General features: G+C 34.2%; 1 protein-coding gene across 7 annotated transcripts; it reads left to right on the forward strand.

Annotated features, from left to right (window-relative positions):
* Positions 1-226: 226 nt before the first annotated feature.
* On the forward strand, positions 227-16076 carry LOC125681169 (armadillo repeat-containing protein 3-like). 7 transcript variants are annotated; one of them, XM_048921124.2, is made up of 24 exons: positions 227-379; positions 866-921; positions 1434-1551; positions 1889-2014; positions 2142-2213; positions 2370-2545; positions 3745-3871; positions 4017-4156; positions 4329-4479; positions 4730-4843; positions 5540-5692; positions 6066-6174; positions 7834-8010; positions 8318-8390; positions 8487-8623; positions 8784-8908; positions 9144-9282; positions 9666-9770; positions 10343-10354; positions 11977-12018; positions 13154-13360; positions 15019-15181; positions 15471-15566; positions 15789-16076. In XM_048921124.2, exons 2-24 carry the CDS (start codon positions 874-876, stop codon positions 15897-15899), a joined length of 2721 nt encoding a protein of 906 aa, XP_048777081.1. In that variant the 5' UTR covers positions 227-379; positions 866-873; the 3' UTR covers positions 15900-16076. The 7 variants fall into 7 exon arrangements, with proteins under 7 accessions (XP_048777081.1, XP_048777082.1, XP_048777084.1 ...); XM_048921125.2 differs by having other exon boundaries at positions 4329-4470; XM_048921127.2 differs by lacking the exon at positions 11977-12018.
* The last annotated feature ends 389 nt before the right edge of the window (positions 16077-16465 follow it).

Below are 16465 nucleotides of genomic sequence, written 5' to 3' on the forward strand. Positions count from 1 at the left end.
TAGGATTGTCCAGTCAATCAGAAAAAAAGATTTAACCTGACAATTTGAGTCCTTGTGATTGTTGAGGCAGTCACGACACCTTCGTAAGTTACACATGGTAAGATAGATAAAATATTCTATCACATAGACTTTCAAACTTGTTACAGTAATCCAGAATGATACATATACCTGCACACAAGAAACATACAACATCTTTTAAGCTGAGACGTGTAATTTTTCAGCACACGCCTACAGTTTAAATCACGGGCACTTTTCCCGCCAAAAGTCTCTTCCATAAAGTACGCGTGAATCGATGACGTCAATTAGCAACAACACAAAAGCACAATGGTGGCCGTGTAAATCGAGGACCATCACATCGAAGATAAACGCTAATATAAAGGTAAAAAATACTGCGATTATGTAAATATTTGGAAGTGTGAAGTCGAGCTGTATGTTTCATCATGTACAGGTGTTCTTTTTTTAAAAATGTTACAGAATTCGGGAGACATAATGAATATCACTTACGCACAGATATGATGATAGGCCTAACTGCTGTATTCATATGGCAATCAGATCACCAATAATGGACTGTAGCCAGTTTGATATCACACAGAAATTTGCCCACTGTCTCAGATATTATGTCCAAATCACTTTCCACGTTTGACATGTAATTTTTCAATCCTCTGATTTTTATAGTATGACCCATGCAGTTTGTTGCATTTGGTTTATAAATTAGGCCTATAGGCTTCAGTCCAAATATCACCACCAAGCCATACTTGTTTATAATGCACGAATCTTAGATTATTACATACATATGTGATTCCCATCACACTTTTGAATTGATTAACCTTGTTTGTTTGATTGTGTTTTTGTTTTAATTCTACAGGTTTAAACATGGGCAAGAAAGTAAAAGAAGACAAGAAGCCCCCACCAGATGATGTGGTAAAAGTCTCTTTCAGAACATTTAAAATAGATTCATGCACTTAATTCAGCTGATTTCTTTCATTCCAGCTAGGTTCATTGTGATTACTTAAATATTGCTACCATTAATTAGTCAATCCTGCTGTTCAGTCAATCACATGATTGAGATTGCAGAACATTATTAGCTAATGCAATAGATGAAATTGAAAAATGGATTTGCATTCATAGCCTTGGATTCTATATAGCTTTGAATTATTATTCAATTCATGATTCCTCTAGTTTGAAGACGAGGTAATATGTTTAACATTATATTTAACTTAATTGTACCGTACACATACACAGTGTCAGTCTAGTTTGATAGTAAAATGAGACCAGTCGTCTTTGGTGTATACTAAAATTATTGAGGGAGAGAGAGAGTTCTCATGATAAATTGAACCATAAATGAATTTTTCACCAAAGGAAATTTGTAGTTATATATAATTATATATTTACACAATAGAAGAAGATCTAATGATTGTCATTACATGCTTTAGTTTGATGCCATCTCAGTGGAGAGCAGACAGGCAGGAACTGTGGTGCTGATGCTAAGCAGTCCAGAGGAAGATGTACAGTCAAAAGCCTGTGAAGCCATCTACAAATTTGTTGACAAATGTATGTAAGATACTCATAATGCAATTATTTAACAAGTCAAAGAGCATTCTTTTTTTTTCTTTTTTGTTGTACATGTATCATAATTTTCACAGCTAGGAAGCTTTAATACCTATACATTTTTTTGTTTGAATAAATTCTATGAAGTTATTAATGGTCAAAGATGCTTTGATAGACACAAAAAACAAATGTTTAGTATATGCATACAAAGTTTTCCATTTAGTACCAGCACATGTACTTGCATTTCCTTTATAATCAACTCAATGGATTTTTTTGACTTGGAAAATAAGATGTACATAATGATAAAAATTCTATTTGAAAAAAAGAGCAACTTTTACAGGTGATGAGAATAAAAAACAGTTGCTGGACCTTGGTGCAGGAGAAGCCTTGCTAAAGTTAATGCAGAGTGAGGATCGTATTGTACGGAGGAATGCTTGCATGGCTTTAGGAGTCATGACTGCCAACCGTAAGTATTTATTTAGTTGGGGAATATCCCTCTATGGTTAGATTATTTCACATGTGTATTCTTAAAAACTGAAGATATATGTATATGTATTTACCTATTTTAAATCAAGAAATCTGAATAATTTCAGCTGATGTCAGAAAGTTTCTAAGGAAAAGAGAAGAGTCAGTCCCTGCATTTATTCAGTTACTTGCACCAGAGGGTGGGTTTTCAACAATAATTAAATAATGGGCAAAATTTTCATAAAAAATTCAGGTGCCCATTTGTATTCAAATCTGTAGACATATAGAATATGCTGGACAATACAATTAAATCTTTACACAAATTGTTTAAATGTATACTGCCTTTGTATTTCCAGAGGATACAGTTGTACATGAGTTTGCTGCCCTTGGTATATCCAACATGGCTACAGAGTTTAGCAGTAAGGCTTCGATATTTGAGAGTGGAGGAGTTGATGCTCTGGTGAAGTGTCTGAGTTCCAGTGACCCAGATGTCCAGAAAAACAGTGTGGAGGCACTTGCACAGATGCTCCTAGTACGTGAACTTCAAATTACATATTTCATGTACATCAGTTGTAATTGCAGTTCCAGAGATACATGTATGGACTTATTTCTAACATTTTATGTGTAAAGATATAGAAGCAAGTAGAATACTTTTTGTGTCCCGCATCTAGTGATGCAATACTGTTTATACTTGTGACGTAACACATCATTTTATGATAGTGATGTGGCATTTGTTCTGTGCTGTGTACATGTAGAAGGATTAGTCTTATATTACATAGTGAAGTGGAACTCTCTCCCACAAACTAAGGATAATCTTCTAATGCTCCAACTGTAGAGTGATTTGAGAACTCCTCACCCACCACCGAGCCACATAGATGACTGATCAATTGCACTATCTGTTATTCATGCCATTATTTTTCACTTAAATGATTATTTCTGGACCACAAAAATATTAGCTTGGAAAAAGACATAATTTTGAATGAGTATTCTTAGCTTTGACATTGAAGGATTCTATAGACGGAGTTCAAGTGCCAACTATAGTCACAAAAGTAAAGCTATAGTTCACCTGAACGTGCTGTAGTTTGCTGGAAGTGAACGAGTCTTGTCGAAAATCCCTAACTATTCTATCACATACTAGCGGTCTAGTTCAAAGATGGCGGTCAAAGTATGAAAAGTACCGGGTTTGACCACGTTAACAGAGATTATATTTTGAGGAATATATGACAGAAATCACAAAGAAGTGCATGTTTTCAGTAATTTAGTCAATTTTACTCATTAAGGCCCAATAAAAGTCATTGCTTTACAATTTAATCTTGCCCAAAGCATGGTAAAATGCAACAATTGATATCGAAGTCAGTCGTTCTCCACCTGGAAAGCAAGCTTAATAAATGCAATAAAAAAACTATTCTGAATTAAATGATTCATAATTTTGGGAAAATTTTCAATCCCGAAAAACATGGTTATCGAGAAACAAGCTGTAGCTTGTAGATTTATGCTGGTACATCTGTGATTTTTCAATGCCATCATCGAAATTTACATTGCAAAATTGACAATTCCACAACTGATTTGTTGCAGACAGCCATATTGTTATTTCTGAACTAAACTAAACTTCGTTCGCGTGCACTAGTTGATTAGACATGCGTAAACTAAACTTCCACACTAGACTATAGTTAACACGCAAACTCCACCATAATAAAGTTTTTATATTTACATAGAATTTTTATTCTCTAGGACTACCAATCACGAGCTGCCATTCGTGATGCTGATGGACTCAACCCATTGTTAGAAATGCTGAAGTCAGAATTTTCTATAATACAGAAATTATCTCTCTTAGCTCTGGACAGAGCCTCTCAAGATTGTAAGCTTCAATTCTTCAGCTATCACTGTTTGAAAATTTATTGCAAATTCACAATTCTTTTTGTTTAAACTCAGCAAGATATACATGTATACTTAATGAGTAAGATCTTTTCTTTCCTGACTAATTTCCACACGCTATTTTACAGCGGAGAATAGATCCACCCTCCGCGATTTGGAAGCCATGACTGTACTGGTGGACTTTGTGGCTCATCCGGAATGGAATGATCTACATGTTATGGCAGTTATGGTTCTTTCCAACCTCTTGGAAGACTTGGAGAGTCTGGAGGTACTTATTTCAATTCATCAGTGGACAGACAGTCTAAGTTTTAAATTTTATCCATTGTCTTTATGTCATGTGTATGCTGTTTCTTGGCTTTCCCCCAAAGATATCCGCACTGAAAATACATTGATGACTTTAAAATACAAAAATTGTGATAAAATTTAAATGTTCTGTCCAGTTGGTGAAGGAAACTGGAGGTTTGAAGCGTCTTGTGGCCCTGATCACTGACCAAGTTCCTCCTGAGGAAGAGCCAAAAGCTGGAACTGGTAAAGGAGAGAAAAAGGCTGGGTCACGTGCAGCCAAGAAGAGTGCAAAGGGAAGTAAGTCAGGTGATGGCTGTTTGCATGTTCTACTAGCAAATTAACCACTGGTAAGTTTCATTATTGAAACAAATGAAATTTCACTATTTGAGAGCATTAACCTCACTGCATGAGCATGTTAAGAATTATGTTTTGTAATCACTTTTTTTTCATTTTTAACAGAATTTCTGTTGTTTGCATACACACTTTGATGTTCTACATGACTTTGTGTCGGAAACTGTTTAAAGTCATACTTAAGAGCTAACATTTTATACTTTAGGTAAAAAGGAGGAGTCAGAGAAAGATGAACCACCTCCAGGAGAGGCCATCATCCCCACCCTTCCTGATGTCAAAATGTGTGCTGCAAAGGCCATCGCCAGATCAGCCAGGAGTGGTAATTACACCTTTATAGAAAGTCCTATTCTGGTTACCATTGTTTGAAATTACCATTGCCCCTGAGCACCGAAACATGATGAAACACCCATTGTAGATGATAGTTAGTTCTTTTAGGTCTGCTTAGGGCTGATGGTTGAAACTTATGTCCTGAAATAAAGGTTTCCATCATGTTTCATTTCACATTTTATACAAAAATCTCTGGTATCTAATTGGACAAATTAAAATACCTCAATCAATGAGATTCCATAAAAATAAAGATTTATGTAAAAGGGAGTCTAGAATTTATCATTTTGTCATAACAGTTCCTAATTTCATAACTGTCTAAATATGGAATAATTAAAATGTTAGATATATTGCATATTATCATGCAAGAGTATAATCATTTTCCTATAATAATACTTTTAGAACTTCATTTGCACAAATTAAATATGGTAATGCTTGTTGTTACAACTAAAATATAACTATCTGAGCTTTTATTTGACTGCTTCATCCAACATTTTAGACCCTACACTGACAACTAATTAAGTTTCGGTTTTTATAGTATTATTTTTTATCTACACCATGTACAGAGTATCAAAATAATGTAAAACTATAAAATGAAGGGCAAGTACATTTTCTCTCATTTGAAAATACAATGTATATAATTTTGTCATTTGAAAATGCATGTTTATCAAAACAAAATTATTTTTTTCAGCTGAAAACAGAAAAATTCTGCATGAGCAGGAGGCAGAGAAGATGTTGATTCACCTGCTGAATCATGAATCCACTGATGTTCAGACAGCAGCTGCCCAGGCTCTGGGAATCATGTCAGAGAACCTGCTCAGCAAGGACTCCATTAGAGAGTGGGGTATGTACAATGCCTAGACTCATTTAAAACAAAGCGTTACATAAATCCAGACATGACTAATCGATCAGATCAGTAATCGATCACTAATCGATAGTAATCGAACACTTGTCGATTGATTACATATACTAATCGATCAGTAATCGATCAAACTCTCCAAAGAGTTTGATCGATTAGTGATCGATTAGTATATGTAATCAATCGACAAGTGTTCGATTACTATCGATTAGTGATCGATTACTGATCTGATCGATTAGTCATGTCTGGATAAATACTAGTAAGTCCAACTGGTACACAGTGGATTGTTCAACTTTTTTCAGTGTTAAGAACATAAGAATTGATGCATATTCTAACAGAAATTTATATTTGTGAACAGAAGGCCTGCAGCCCCTGATAAAGCTGTGCAACTCCGATAATGGAGATGTTAAGGAATCTGTCACATTGGCCCTGGCTAACCTCACCACAGGAAACTCCTCTAACTGCAAGTAAGTCCCTGCTACCAGCAATATCTGGGATATTCTGTCTGCAGTTTGTCATTTTCCGTCTATCTTCATGTCTGTTGTGTGTCTATCTGAAATTTTTTTTACATTTCCTAAATCCTCTCAAAAACTACTCAGCCAATTTATACCAAACTTGACACAACACAGTCTTAGAAAAGGAGATTTTTTTCACATAATTTGCTACACCTCCTTTCAAAAGGAGTTGATTGAAAAGTGTCACTTAAAATTTTTCTTGTATCAAACAACTTGGCCAGAACAGCAACAGAGGATTTCCAAAGGTTTCCTTTGAATCTTCTTTATTTTCTTCCTGATGAATGGTATATTCAGTCAGTCAGTGGGCTGATTGAACTTCAAGTGCGCTTGTGTTAAATTTTAATTCTGCGAAAAAGTGAGACACAAGAAGCAGATCATTCCTTACAAACTCCTGTTTGAATCAACACCTTTAATAAAGTGTTTATTAAAAAGTTCATTTAAGCAAACCTTGAAAATATGATTTAAGAAAATCAATAAGAATCTGAGTACCGATTCTTAGAATTAGGGTGTCTTTGCACTGCAACCTTTGCATAGCGGTTTGAGGTCAAGAAAATCATTATATAATCTTTGCATACATGTAGATTGTTTGACAAGCGGAGCATCTAATTAGAGATCACATCATCAAGCTATATTGTATACATGGGAAGCACATAGACTGGACACATAGTGAGAGAAGGGCTCATTACGACGGATTGTATATGCAATATTGACGAAATTTTGATAGCATATCAAAATGGAACATTATTTTATTGAATATTATGAAAATTTGTCAAGATTTTCCCTGCATTCATTATTCACGTATTTGGATGGAATTTACTAGTCTTTCCTTTCATCAGTTTTTTCTTTCTTCATTATTTTCAACTAAATCTCTCTCTTTCTCTCTCTTGGGGAAATGGATTTGAAATGAAGACGAAAATCTTTTATGGAACGGATAGGAGAGGTTGGATGAAGCTTCATCCTAATCTAACTTTTGAGATAGAGCACACTATTAGCTTTCATATTTTCTGTGGTGTGTGAGAAATAAAAGTATTGCTGGCACCAAAGGTAAAACCTTACATCAATGTATTTGTTTCAAGCATAAAATGTAAAGTAAAAAAAAAAAAAAAAAAAGTATACGGTCTACAGCATACAAAATACAATGAAAAATATTTGTGTTTTCAATTTATTTTTATTCAACTTTAAACATGAATAATTCACAATGAAGGTATTCGATATTGCCAAACATACAAAGGATGAAAGGTGGGGGCTTGATTTTACTACCTGTGTTCCCCGGTCGTCCCCACTTTTTCTGTGAATGATCTTTTTATATGAAAAAATGTAATTTTCCGGCAAGTTTTCTAACAGGAGCAAAATTAGTAGAGAAGATTTTTATAAAAGTTCATGGAAACTGATACCCTCTTCCCACCTGGAATATGATGATACCAAATGAACATATAATATGCATATGATTTTACAAAATGTGTGTAGGTGAACTTTAAACTTCCCTTTGATTATGAAAATGTCAATCATCATCATCGGCTGCGTGACTCTCTAAGCAGTGTTTCAAAGCTAAACTTGTTTTATAATTGAACTGGGTCATCAACTTTGCAATACTGTCCATGGTTCTTTTAGGGAGGTGAGTAACCTGAATGGAACAGAAACTTTGATTCATCTTTTGGCTGATCCCCGGGATGAGGCAGTAGCCAACACCTGCTGTGTACTGACAAACATGGCTACAGAGGAAGTGCTCAGATCTGAGGCGCAGGGTAAAGGCATTGTCACGGCCCTGTTGGAACCCCTCAAATCAAAGTTAGTCTTTTAACTCTTTTTTTTTTAGTAAACTGAACCTTGATCATTTATTTTGCTATTTGAAATCATGTCAGTTTGATAGCTAATATTGTACTCATGCATTACTTTATATGTAGAATTTTATGCAAGTAGTCTTAAAAGTCTATCCTATAATTAATTTAAAATTTTGTCTATGCATGATTGTATTAAATGATTCTTTGATATTATACTATATTTGGTAACTAAATGTATTAACACTATGTTATTTTCATAGAATTTTGTACTGGTAACATTTACAATATTAAACATTGGTAATCAAATGTTGTAGAAACACGAGAGTGCAAGCCAAATCTTCCCTGGCTGTCGCTGCTTATGTGTGTGACGTAGATTCCAGATCTGAGGTAGTTACATGGCCGTCAATCAAAAGCCATCGTCAGAATTTTTTCTTTATCATGCCTGAGCATAGTCTCACATTCTTTATCTTGGTTTTCATTTAGTTCCGAAATGCTGGAGGTATAGAGAATATGGTACAGCTGTTGCATTCTGGGAATGATGAGGTCAGACGTAATGCAGCCTGGGCTTTAGCTGTTTGTGCTGTAGATGAACCCACGGCCATTGAAATCTGTAAACTTGGGTGAGAAATAGTTCCATATTCTGGATTGTCTCTCTCTCTCTCTCTCTCTCCTCTCTCTCTCTCCTCTTTGTCTTGCCTCTTATTTTCCATATCAAAGTTGATCTGAAAAGGTATAGAATACTCACAACTGCCATTAAATGGTACGCCTTTGTTATTATAGGGGAATGGACCTTCTACAAGAAATCCAAGTATCAGGAACCAGAAAGAACCCATTTGCAGAAGTTGCTCTGGAAAGATTACTAGATGCCAACTTGTCTGCTAAATATGCTCTGACTGGACAACTAAGTATTCATTTCATTGTTCATATTTTGATAGGTCGTATATTACTTATACTATCTGTATGAAAGTAATAATTTGAAAATTTTAGTTGAAGTTCCAATTTGCGTATGACTTTTTCTAGTTTTCCAGAAGTTCATGAATGATGATATGAACAAAGCATTATAAAAATTTAGGGATGCATGTACTTTTCAAACAGAGATATTGGAAGTCCTCAATCAGTACATGTCCTTTATTGCTATAGGTTCCACGAATGTGATAGAGGATGGTTTTTATGATGCTGGACAGATTCGACCCAACACCAAATTCATGTCAATAGAAGATTACTGTAAACAACAGCTGAACGACAAGCGACCAGTTTTGTTCATCAACGCAAAGGCTGAGTACGGCTTTAAAATACTGAAGTAGAACCTGCCTATTCAGAGTTTTACATAAATTTGTACAAAATGACTTACTATATCTTAGTCCAAGATTCGTTTGGTTGTATGGAGTCATGCTAGTTTATCTGACTCATATGAAATTTATGACTGTAAATGTGCTTTCAATCAAGCATTTTTTTCAACTCAGACAGTAGAGCATGTTCTCCAAGGTCTAAGATCTACAGTTGATACAATCTGTTTCTTATCTTCTCATTTATTCTAATCTACTTTGTGTGCAAAAAAAAACCCAACAAACCGAAATCAATCTAAATCTAATATTTATAATCATACTCAAGTATGGATACAAAAGCCTGAGAACTTACAAATGAACTTGCTGTGTTTTTCAGTCCTGTGACCACACAGTCTTCTTCTACCCAGGAGATGGAGGCCAAGGAAAGTTCCAAAACCAATGTGTCAGGGAAATCCTCAAGGACAGGACGGGAGGGAAAAGGGTAGGCTACACCTCTGCTGTCTCTGTTAAAACCGTTCACTGTTTTTTCTGTGTTAAGATTTCAGCATTTGAATGGTCTTGTATATTTCAACTTTTAAAACAGTTACAGAAATATACAAATTTTCCAAGCAACATTATTTTCTACGAGATTTCAACATTCATAATGTGCACGAATATTTACAACGTACAACATGTAGAATTTTTTCTTTGACAAAACGAATTGGTTTGCAAGCATTATATGCTAATTCTGATATGTAATATAATTGATATAATTTATAACTATGGAACAGTATATTAAAGGTTTCAATATTGACTTTAGTGGATACACCAAATTTATAATTGTACTTAGCATTTTTTAAAAATTTAGTTCTCCTATGCTATTCAAATTTCGATTTCACCAAAAGCTAATAATTCCTGCACATAGATGACGCAGACTGTTTTCCTCTTTCATAACATGAACTAACACTTTTGTTGTTGAAACATCTCTCAATCGGTTCTTTTGTCGAAGTAGACAGCTAGTTTTATATTGAACTGCACTACTCATTAAAACCATCCTGTGTTTTCCCTCTTTAGTCCAACATCACCGTAAGTAGCATGGAGTTCATTTTTCTTGGGACAGAATTTTTAATCTTCACACAGAATTTGAATTTTAGAAGTTTTTATGCATGATTTATTCACATGGCATATAATTGGTATAGAGATTTGAAGCATGTACCACGGTATTGTGAATTTGGATTTTATAGGATTTTTTTATTTTTATTTAACCAGCTAGAAAATCAACAATGTTTTAATCTGATAATTGGATTAGATGGAATATGATTTTAACTTGTAAATCCAATACCAGGGAGCCTTACTAGCAATAAAATCAAAATAACACATAATAAAGCATGCATGCCACATCTACTTTTAAATTCTGCTGTATGTGCATGTTGAAATTAAGCTGTCAACTTGGGGTAGCAGAAAAAAGCAACAATTAAAATGAATTGTCTGTGTGGAAATCTTTTTATTGTTTACTCTGCATTCATTGTTTACTGTGCATGTTAAAAATAGAAAAGAATGTGTTTAATGTAACATTAAAATCTTCATGTAATTTATGTACATCTATCACTGCACACTTTTCTGCATAGTTTCTGTATCCCTCAAAATTGAATTTGTAAAAGAAGTACACTGGGATTATGTCTGTCTGTCCATCCATCTGTAGATAATAAGAGGGGAAGGGGGGGGGGGGGGGGGGCAGTATTTTTGTCTGTTCAGAGGGTGATGTTGTATATCCTCAATCAAGGCCATTAAAAAAGATCAAGGTTGCATGAATTTGAGGCTATAAAAGTTTTTGTAGTGCATGTATTTTGATCTGCCAACCATAGAAAAGGTCATTTAGAAAGAAAAAATACAGTGTTTATTCAAATACAATGATTAGATTTGGATTTGTCTATAGTGGGGGGGGGGGGGGGGGGGGGGGGTATTAGTGCTGTGAGGATAACTCTAGTTTTGTACTCACTCGCGGAGGGAACACACTTGGTAGAGGTTGTGTCTCTGATAATCATTCATATATAAATGTACCTATTTCACTTTTCACCTTGAAATAATTTTTTTGGTAGCAAGTTTGTGGTCAAGGTATATGACAAACACTTTCCACATTATAAAAGTTTTACATTGTGAATATGTGATGATTTTTGAGATGATATAACTACTTTATCTAAAGCTACCATTGAATATGATGATTGACAAATTTCATTTTTTTTTTTTTTTTATTAGCGTTAGACTCATTTGTATGTTATTGATGTACCTGGCAGTATACTTACCTACTCTGCTGATGATTAAACTTATATTTGTTATTATTTCATCCTCTTTTTTTGTATAAGTACTTCACACAAACATTCCTTTGTTGCCCCCTTGCAGTGAAGGGGATATAGTAATTCTGCAACTGTGTGTGTGAATGCGTGCATTTTCTTTGGTATATGTGTAATGCTTTCTTGGGTGTGTGCATAACCTTACTAGATGCCCACATTGCAAGGGGATGCCCAGCTTTGTCAAGCCCTTGTTTCTTAATGTTTTTCTAATAATGGTAGAAAATCTTACATAGAGATTTTTTTTTAACTGAACTGCGGACTTAACTACTTTTATTTCCTTGCATTTTACAGAGTAGTTACTTATGTTAACCAGTGTTATCTAATATTAGTTGAATGTTTTAAGACGTTTGTTTTTAGGGGTCGCAGGAGAACCTCCATGATTCCAGACGATAACGATAGGTCAGTTAACCAGACACAACTCAGTGTCACCATGGTAACTGGGTGTAGTCATTGCTTTATTAGCAGCTTCAATGTTCATTTTTTCTCAATTTTGTCTGTATATAGGTATGACTGCATCTATAGATATATAAATGTTGGCTCTGAGAATGCATCAAGGCTGTAATAAAAATAAATAAATTCAAACATTTTATAATGCCTTCATATTTGCTAACACATGCATCAAACTATTTCATTGAACTTATACAATGTACAATATCTTGTTCATGAAATGACTAGGATTGGGCAACAGGATATGCATAGGCATATACCCTTTCCTTTAAATCTCTTTTATTAATTCATGAGGTCTTTGTCATTAGTTTAGAAGTTACTCTTTCATGCTTAGAGTATTTTATATAAGATGAACAGCCTAGATCAGGAATTACAGTCTTAGATAAGATAATTGTGAATGAAAATCACAGCTTAATTCACGCATTTCTGCCCAATTTTTCACTTAATAGCTCAGAGTCAACAAAGTGCACAGTTTCATTCCATGGTTCAGTGGAAATGTTCCAACAGTTGGGTACCAGTTTAAAGCACATTTAGGACGCTAGAAAGTTTTAGTTATATTATTGATAAAAGTGTATAATTTCCTGAGTACATGTATTTATATCCCAAATAATATTGATTATTGTTAGAGCCTAAATTCATTTCTTTTTCTTAACCTAAAAACTTAAACACTATATCATTAGCTCATTACATTCCAAATTATCATACATGTTATATCAAATCCCTTTTTAAAAATGTAAATACTAGTAATTTTCAGTGCATTTCTTCCTTGGCAAATGGCAATACATCTTTTCTACTTATTCCAAGTTATTTTGTAGTACATGTATTAATGTTGTGTATTTCCCTCAGTTAATTTTATGTACTCATACCATGTACTGCACATATGTCAGAGGGATTCTAGAAATAAATGTTTGTCTATTCTTAATCATCAAAATTATTATTATGTATGATCATAAAATTTTATATCTTGCATGCATGTTTGTTTCTGTAAGTTTCAGGGACTTGAATCTGGGCTGCATGTATTCAATTCCCAGACTATTACCACTTAAAGTTTAACCAGTTTACTAAATATTTCTTGTCTGCATTGTAGGAAATCTAAACAGAAAGAAAAAGAGGAGAAACAGCGAGAAGAGGAGCTTCAGGCCCAGCTCCAAAAAGAGGCTGAGGCGCTGGCGACCTCAGAGAACCAGCCATTTAACCCACCCACTGACTCAAACCTGTTGAAGTATTTGGAGGAGGTGACTGAGAGGATCTTACCGTTGGCTACAGCAGCTGAACAAGTCAGGGCTCTGGCTCAGTAAGTTATCTAGGTTCTTGGTAAATGAACCACATCAGGAGTTTAATGTTATATATCTGGTCAAGAATTGCATAACTGAGCAATTCTTGAACACATCTGAAATGTGTCGGAGCAAGTACCGTAATTCAACTTTTAATCTGCAAATGTCAAAAGCTGTATAGCAATTTATGAGTTAGTTGGTGTTCCAGCTTAGTAAGATATAAACTTTAAGTAACTGTAAACCTTACCAATTCATGAACAAGTCGAACCACTTGCTCAGTAAGATATGCAATTAACTGAAAAAGATTTACAGCATTTCATGAATGAGTCAGGGGTCAACCTCTGTGTCATGTACTAGATATGCAATACAATTCTTACAATACAAGATTTATATTTCCAGTTTTAAGCCCAAAGAGGCATATAAATTGACAATCATATCATAATACAAATTAATTCTATGAATGAATACTAGGGGAAAGTGCAAGATAAAAGGAATTTATATCCCCCCTTGTATTCAATGCATGAGGTCAAGTCACATACATATGTATAAAGTTAACATATAATGAGAAGGGCAGATACTGATGCCAATAATAGATGATAAATGAAATAATAGTCAATGATTATGACAGCCAGATGTGCCAAGGGACAGTGCTGTAGAAGAAGTTATCACATAGTTCTACATATCTTTGGGGGGGGAAATCCTTCTTGTGTCCAGAGCACAGGGCTATCAAGATATGTTACAGAGAGTGAGCATTATGTTGATCTACTGACACTTTTAAATATAAATCTGTAGTTCACATACATTGTACATATACCTGTACACACAAACACACAATATATATATATATTTCCAATCAATACAACACAATACTTTATTTCCAAGAGTCCCAAGAGACATGTAAATTGACAATCATTTTATAATACAAATCTTGTATCAATGCATGGGATCAAGTCACAGAGCTACATATGTATAAAGTTAACATATAATGAAATGGACAGATAATAATGACAACAGTAGATAATAAATGAAATAATACTCAATAATTTGTAATTTAAAACCCTAGATATTCATGAAAAAGACAGGGCTCTTGCTCAGCAAGTTATAGCTTGTCAGTATTACCACAAACCTGGGTAATTTGTGAACATGTGAGGACTATGGCTCAGAAAGATATACATGTAGCTTGTTACATGCACTGCAAAAGCTTTATAGCCATTCATGAACAAGGGCTTTGGCCTAGTAACTGTATGCTGTGGCATGTGAGGATTAAATCATAGCAAATTAGAAATAATTCAGGATTTTCTCTCAGTAAGTGGTACATGTAGCTAGTCTTACCGATAGTTGTCAATTATTGGCCAATAATGACCATGCTTATTATGAAATCCATGCTTATTCATTCCCTTATGAGAAGAAAATAATGAAACTTTTATTGGAAATAATGAAGTTTCGTTATAATGATCTTCTTTTGCTGGCCCTTGAGGTTCACTATAAATGTGTTTTACTGTATAGTAATTATTGAATAGGTCTTGAAAGATATTTTAACTTGTGTCTTCAATAAATAATTAAAGTAAAAGAAAAGAAAAAACAAATATGTACTATAAACAAATTTGTTAATCAAGTGATAGAGGAAGGCATTGATTTTTCAGAGCTCTTTGATATATACAGTAAATGTTGGTTTCAGATTTGTGGCTGATAAGATGGGAGGACCAATTGAGAAAGGGCAGCTGCCAAACTTTAGCTGGGAACTTCCTCTGAGTCAAGTTAAATTTGAATTAAAATCGAATGTTATTCCTATTGGAAAAATCAAAGCTGGAATCCATATCCACAGGGCACTGTTATTCAAGGTTAGATAAATCCTAGGGAATGTAAATGATTTCTTACATGATTTTGTTTTATCTTACCATCTTTTTACAAAAAGACTCACTAATTTTCACACAATTCTTGTACAGTAATTAGTTGCAAATACATGTACACCTTCAAGTTAATTTGTACTTTGTAAATATACATGCTGAATGATAGTTTCTAGAAATGGGCAGTATATACATGTACCTCCACATATTTTTACTCTAATATATTATGTAGGGTGAAATTGTTTATTCTAAATACAAGTATGAAACATTTGGATGATTTTAGGCTCTGGCAGACAGAATTGCCCTGCCCTGTACCCTGACTAGAGGAGAATACAACAGAGCATGGAATGAAGTCATGTTACCCGAGACACCAGAACAGGTTAGCACAATTTTGAATAAAGATTGTTTCCAAATCTGCAGCCATTGTTTTCATAATTGTTGTATTGTAAAGATTTTAAAAAACTAACTTTTTTAATGAGAATTCCATTAGAGCATTATGATAAAACTGTAGAAAGGATGCATAATTTAAAGTCTTACTGGTCTATGTAATCCCATCCACTTGGTACTGTGGTGAGACTGTACTCATGTTTATTTATTTTAGCCTGGAGGACAGAAATTCCCACCCCGTAGCTTTATTGTGGATTTGATCCATCAGCCTGGCGGAATAATGAGATCCGATTCACCAGAAGCTGTTACTTACAAAAAGTTGTGATTAAAACAGAGTGAGAAAGACTACTGTGATATCACCCTCTTCTGTCAGACAGACAAACCAACAGTGTAGACACATCCATCTTGTTTTGTCTGTGATATATTTTGACTTCAATAGCTTTTTTTTCAATTAACATTTACATGTATGTATTTTATTTATGAAATAAATATTGTTACTGTATAGAATACTTATTCAATTTATTATCACAATCCGTCATCAGATTGAAATTTATGTGCATTCCATTTCATATGGCTTTAGGTTGTACAATATAGTTGATCTGTTTTTACTTGGAAGTATCGTGAATTTTAGAATTTTCAATTAATTTTTCAATTAGAATTTTGCCTAAATGGATTTAAAGTACAAGTGCTCTTCATTAGATAAACTGTGTGTATGCTACTTAAAGTATCATCCATGAAAAAGAAAGAGAGAGATTCTATGGGAAAGAGACAACCTTACACAAGACTAGTAAATTAAGGGTTCCTTGTTCTGTAGACATGTTGCATGAAATACCCTACAGGGAACCTCAATAAGGTTTCCCCACTTTACCTTGGACTCCCACTTCATTTGTT

Source organism: Ostrea edulis, chromosome 2, assembly GCF_947568905.1.
Source record: "Ostrea edulis chromosome 2, xbOstEdul1.1, whole genome shotgun sequence".
Lineage (NCBI taxonomy): Eukaryota > Metazoa > Mollusca > Bivalvia > Ostreida > Ostreidae > Ostrea > Ostrea edulis.

Excerpts from the sequence above, each read along its gene's own strand:
- LOC125681169 (XM_048921124.2), top strand. The coding sequence starts at position 874 with ATGGGCAAGAAAGTAAAAGAAGACAAGAAGCCCCCACCAGATGATGTG. Across the intron at positions 12,019-13,153 it reads ATTCCAGACGATAACGATAG|GAAATCTAAACAGAAAGAAA; the intron begins GTCAGTTAACCA and ends TCTGCATTGTAG. Across the intron at positions 15,567-15,788 it reads TACCCGAGACACCAGAACAG|CCTGGAGGACAGAAATTCCC; the intron begins GTTAGCACAATT and ends TATTTATTTTAG.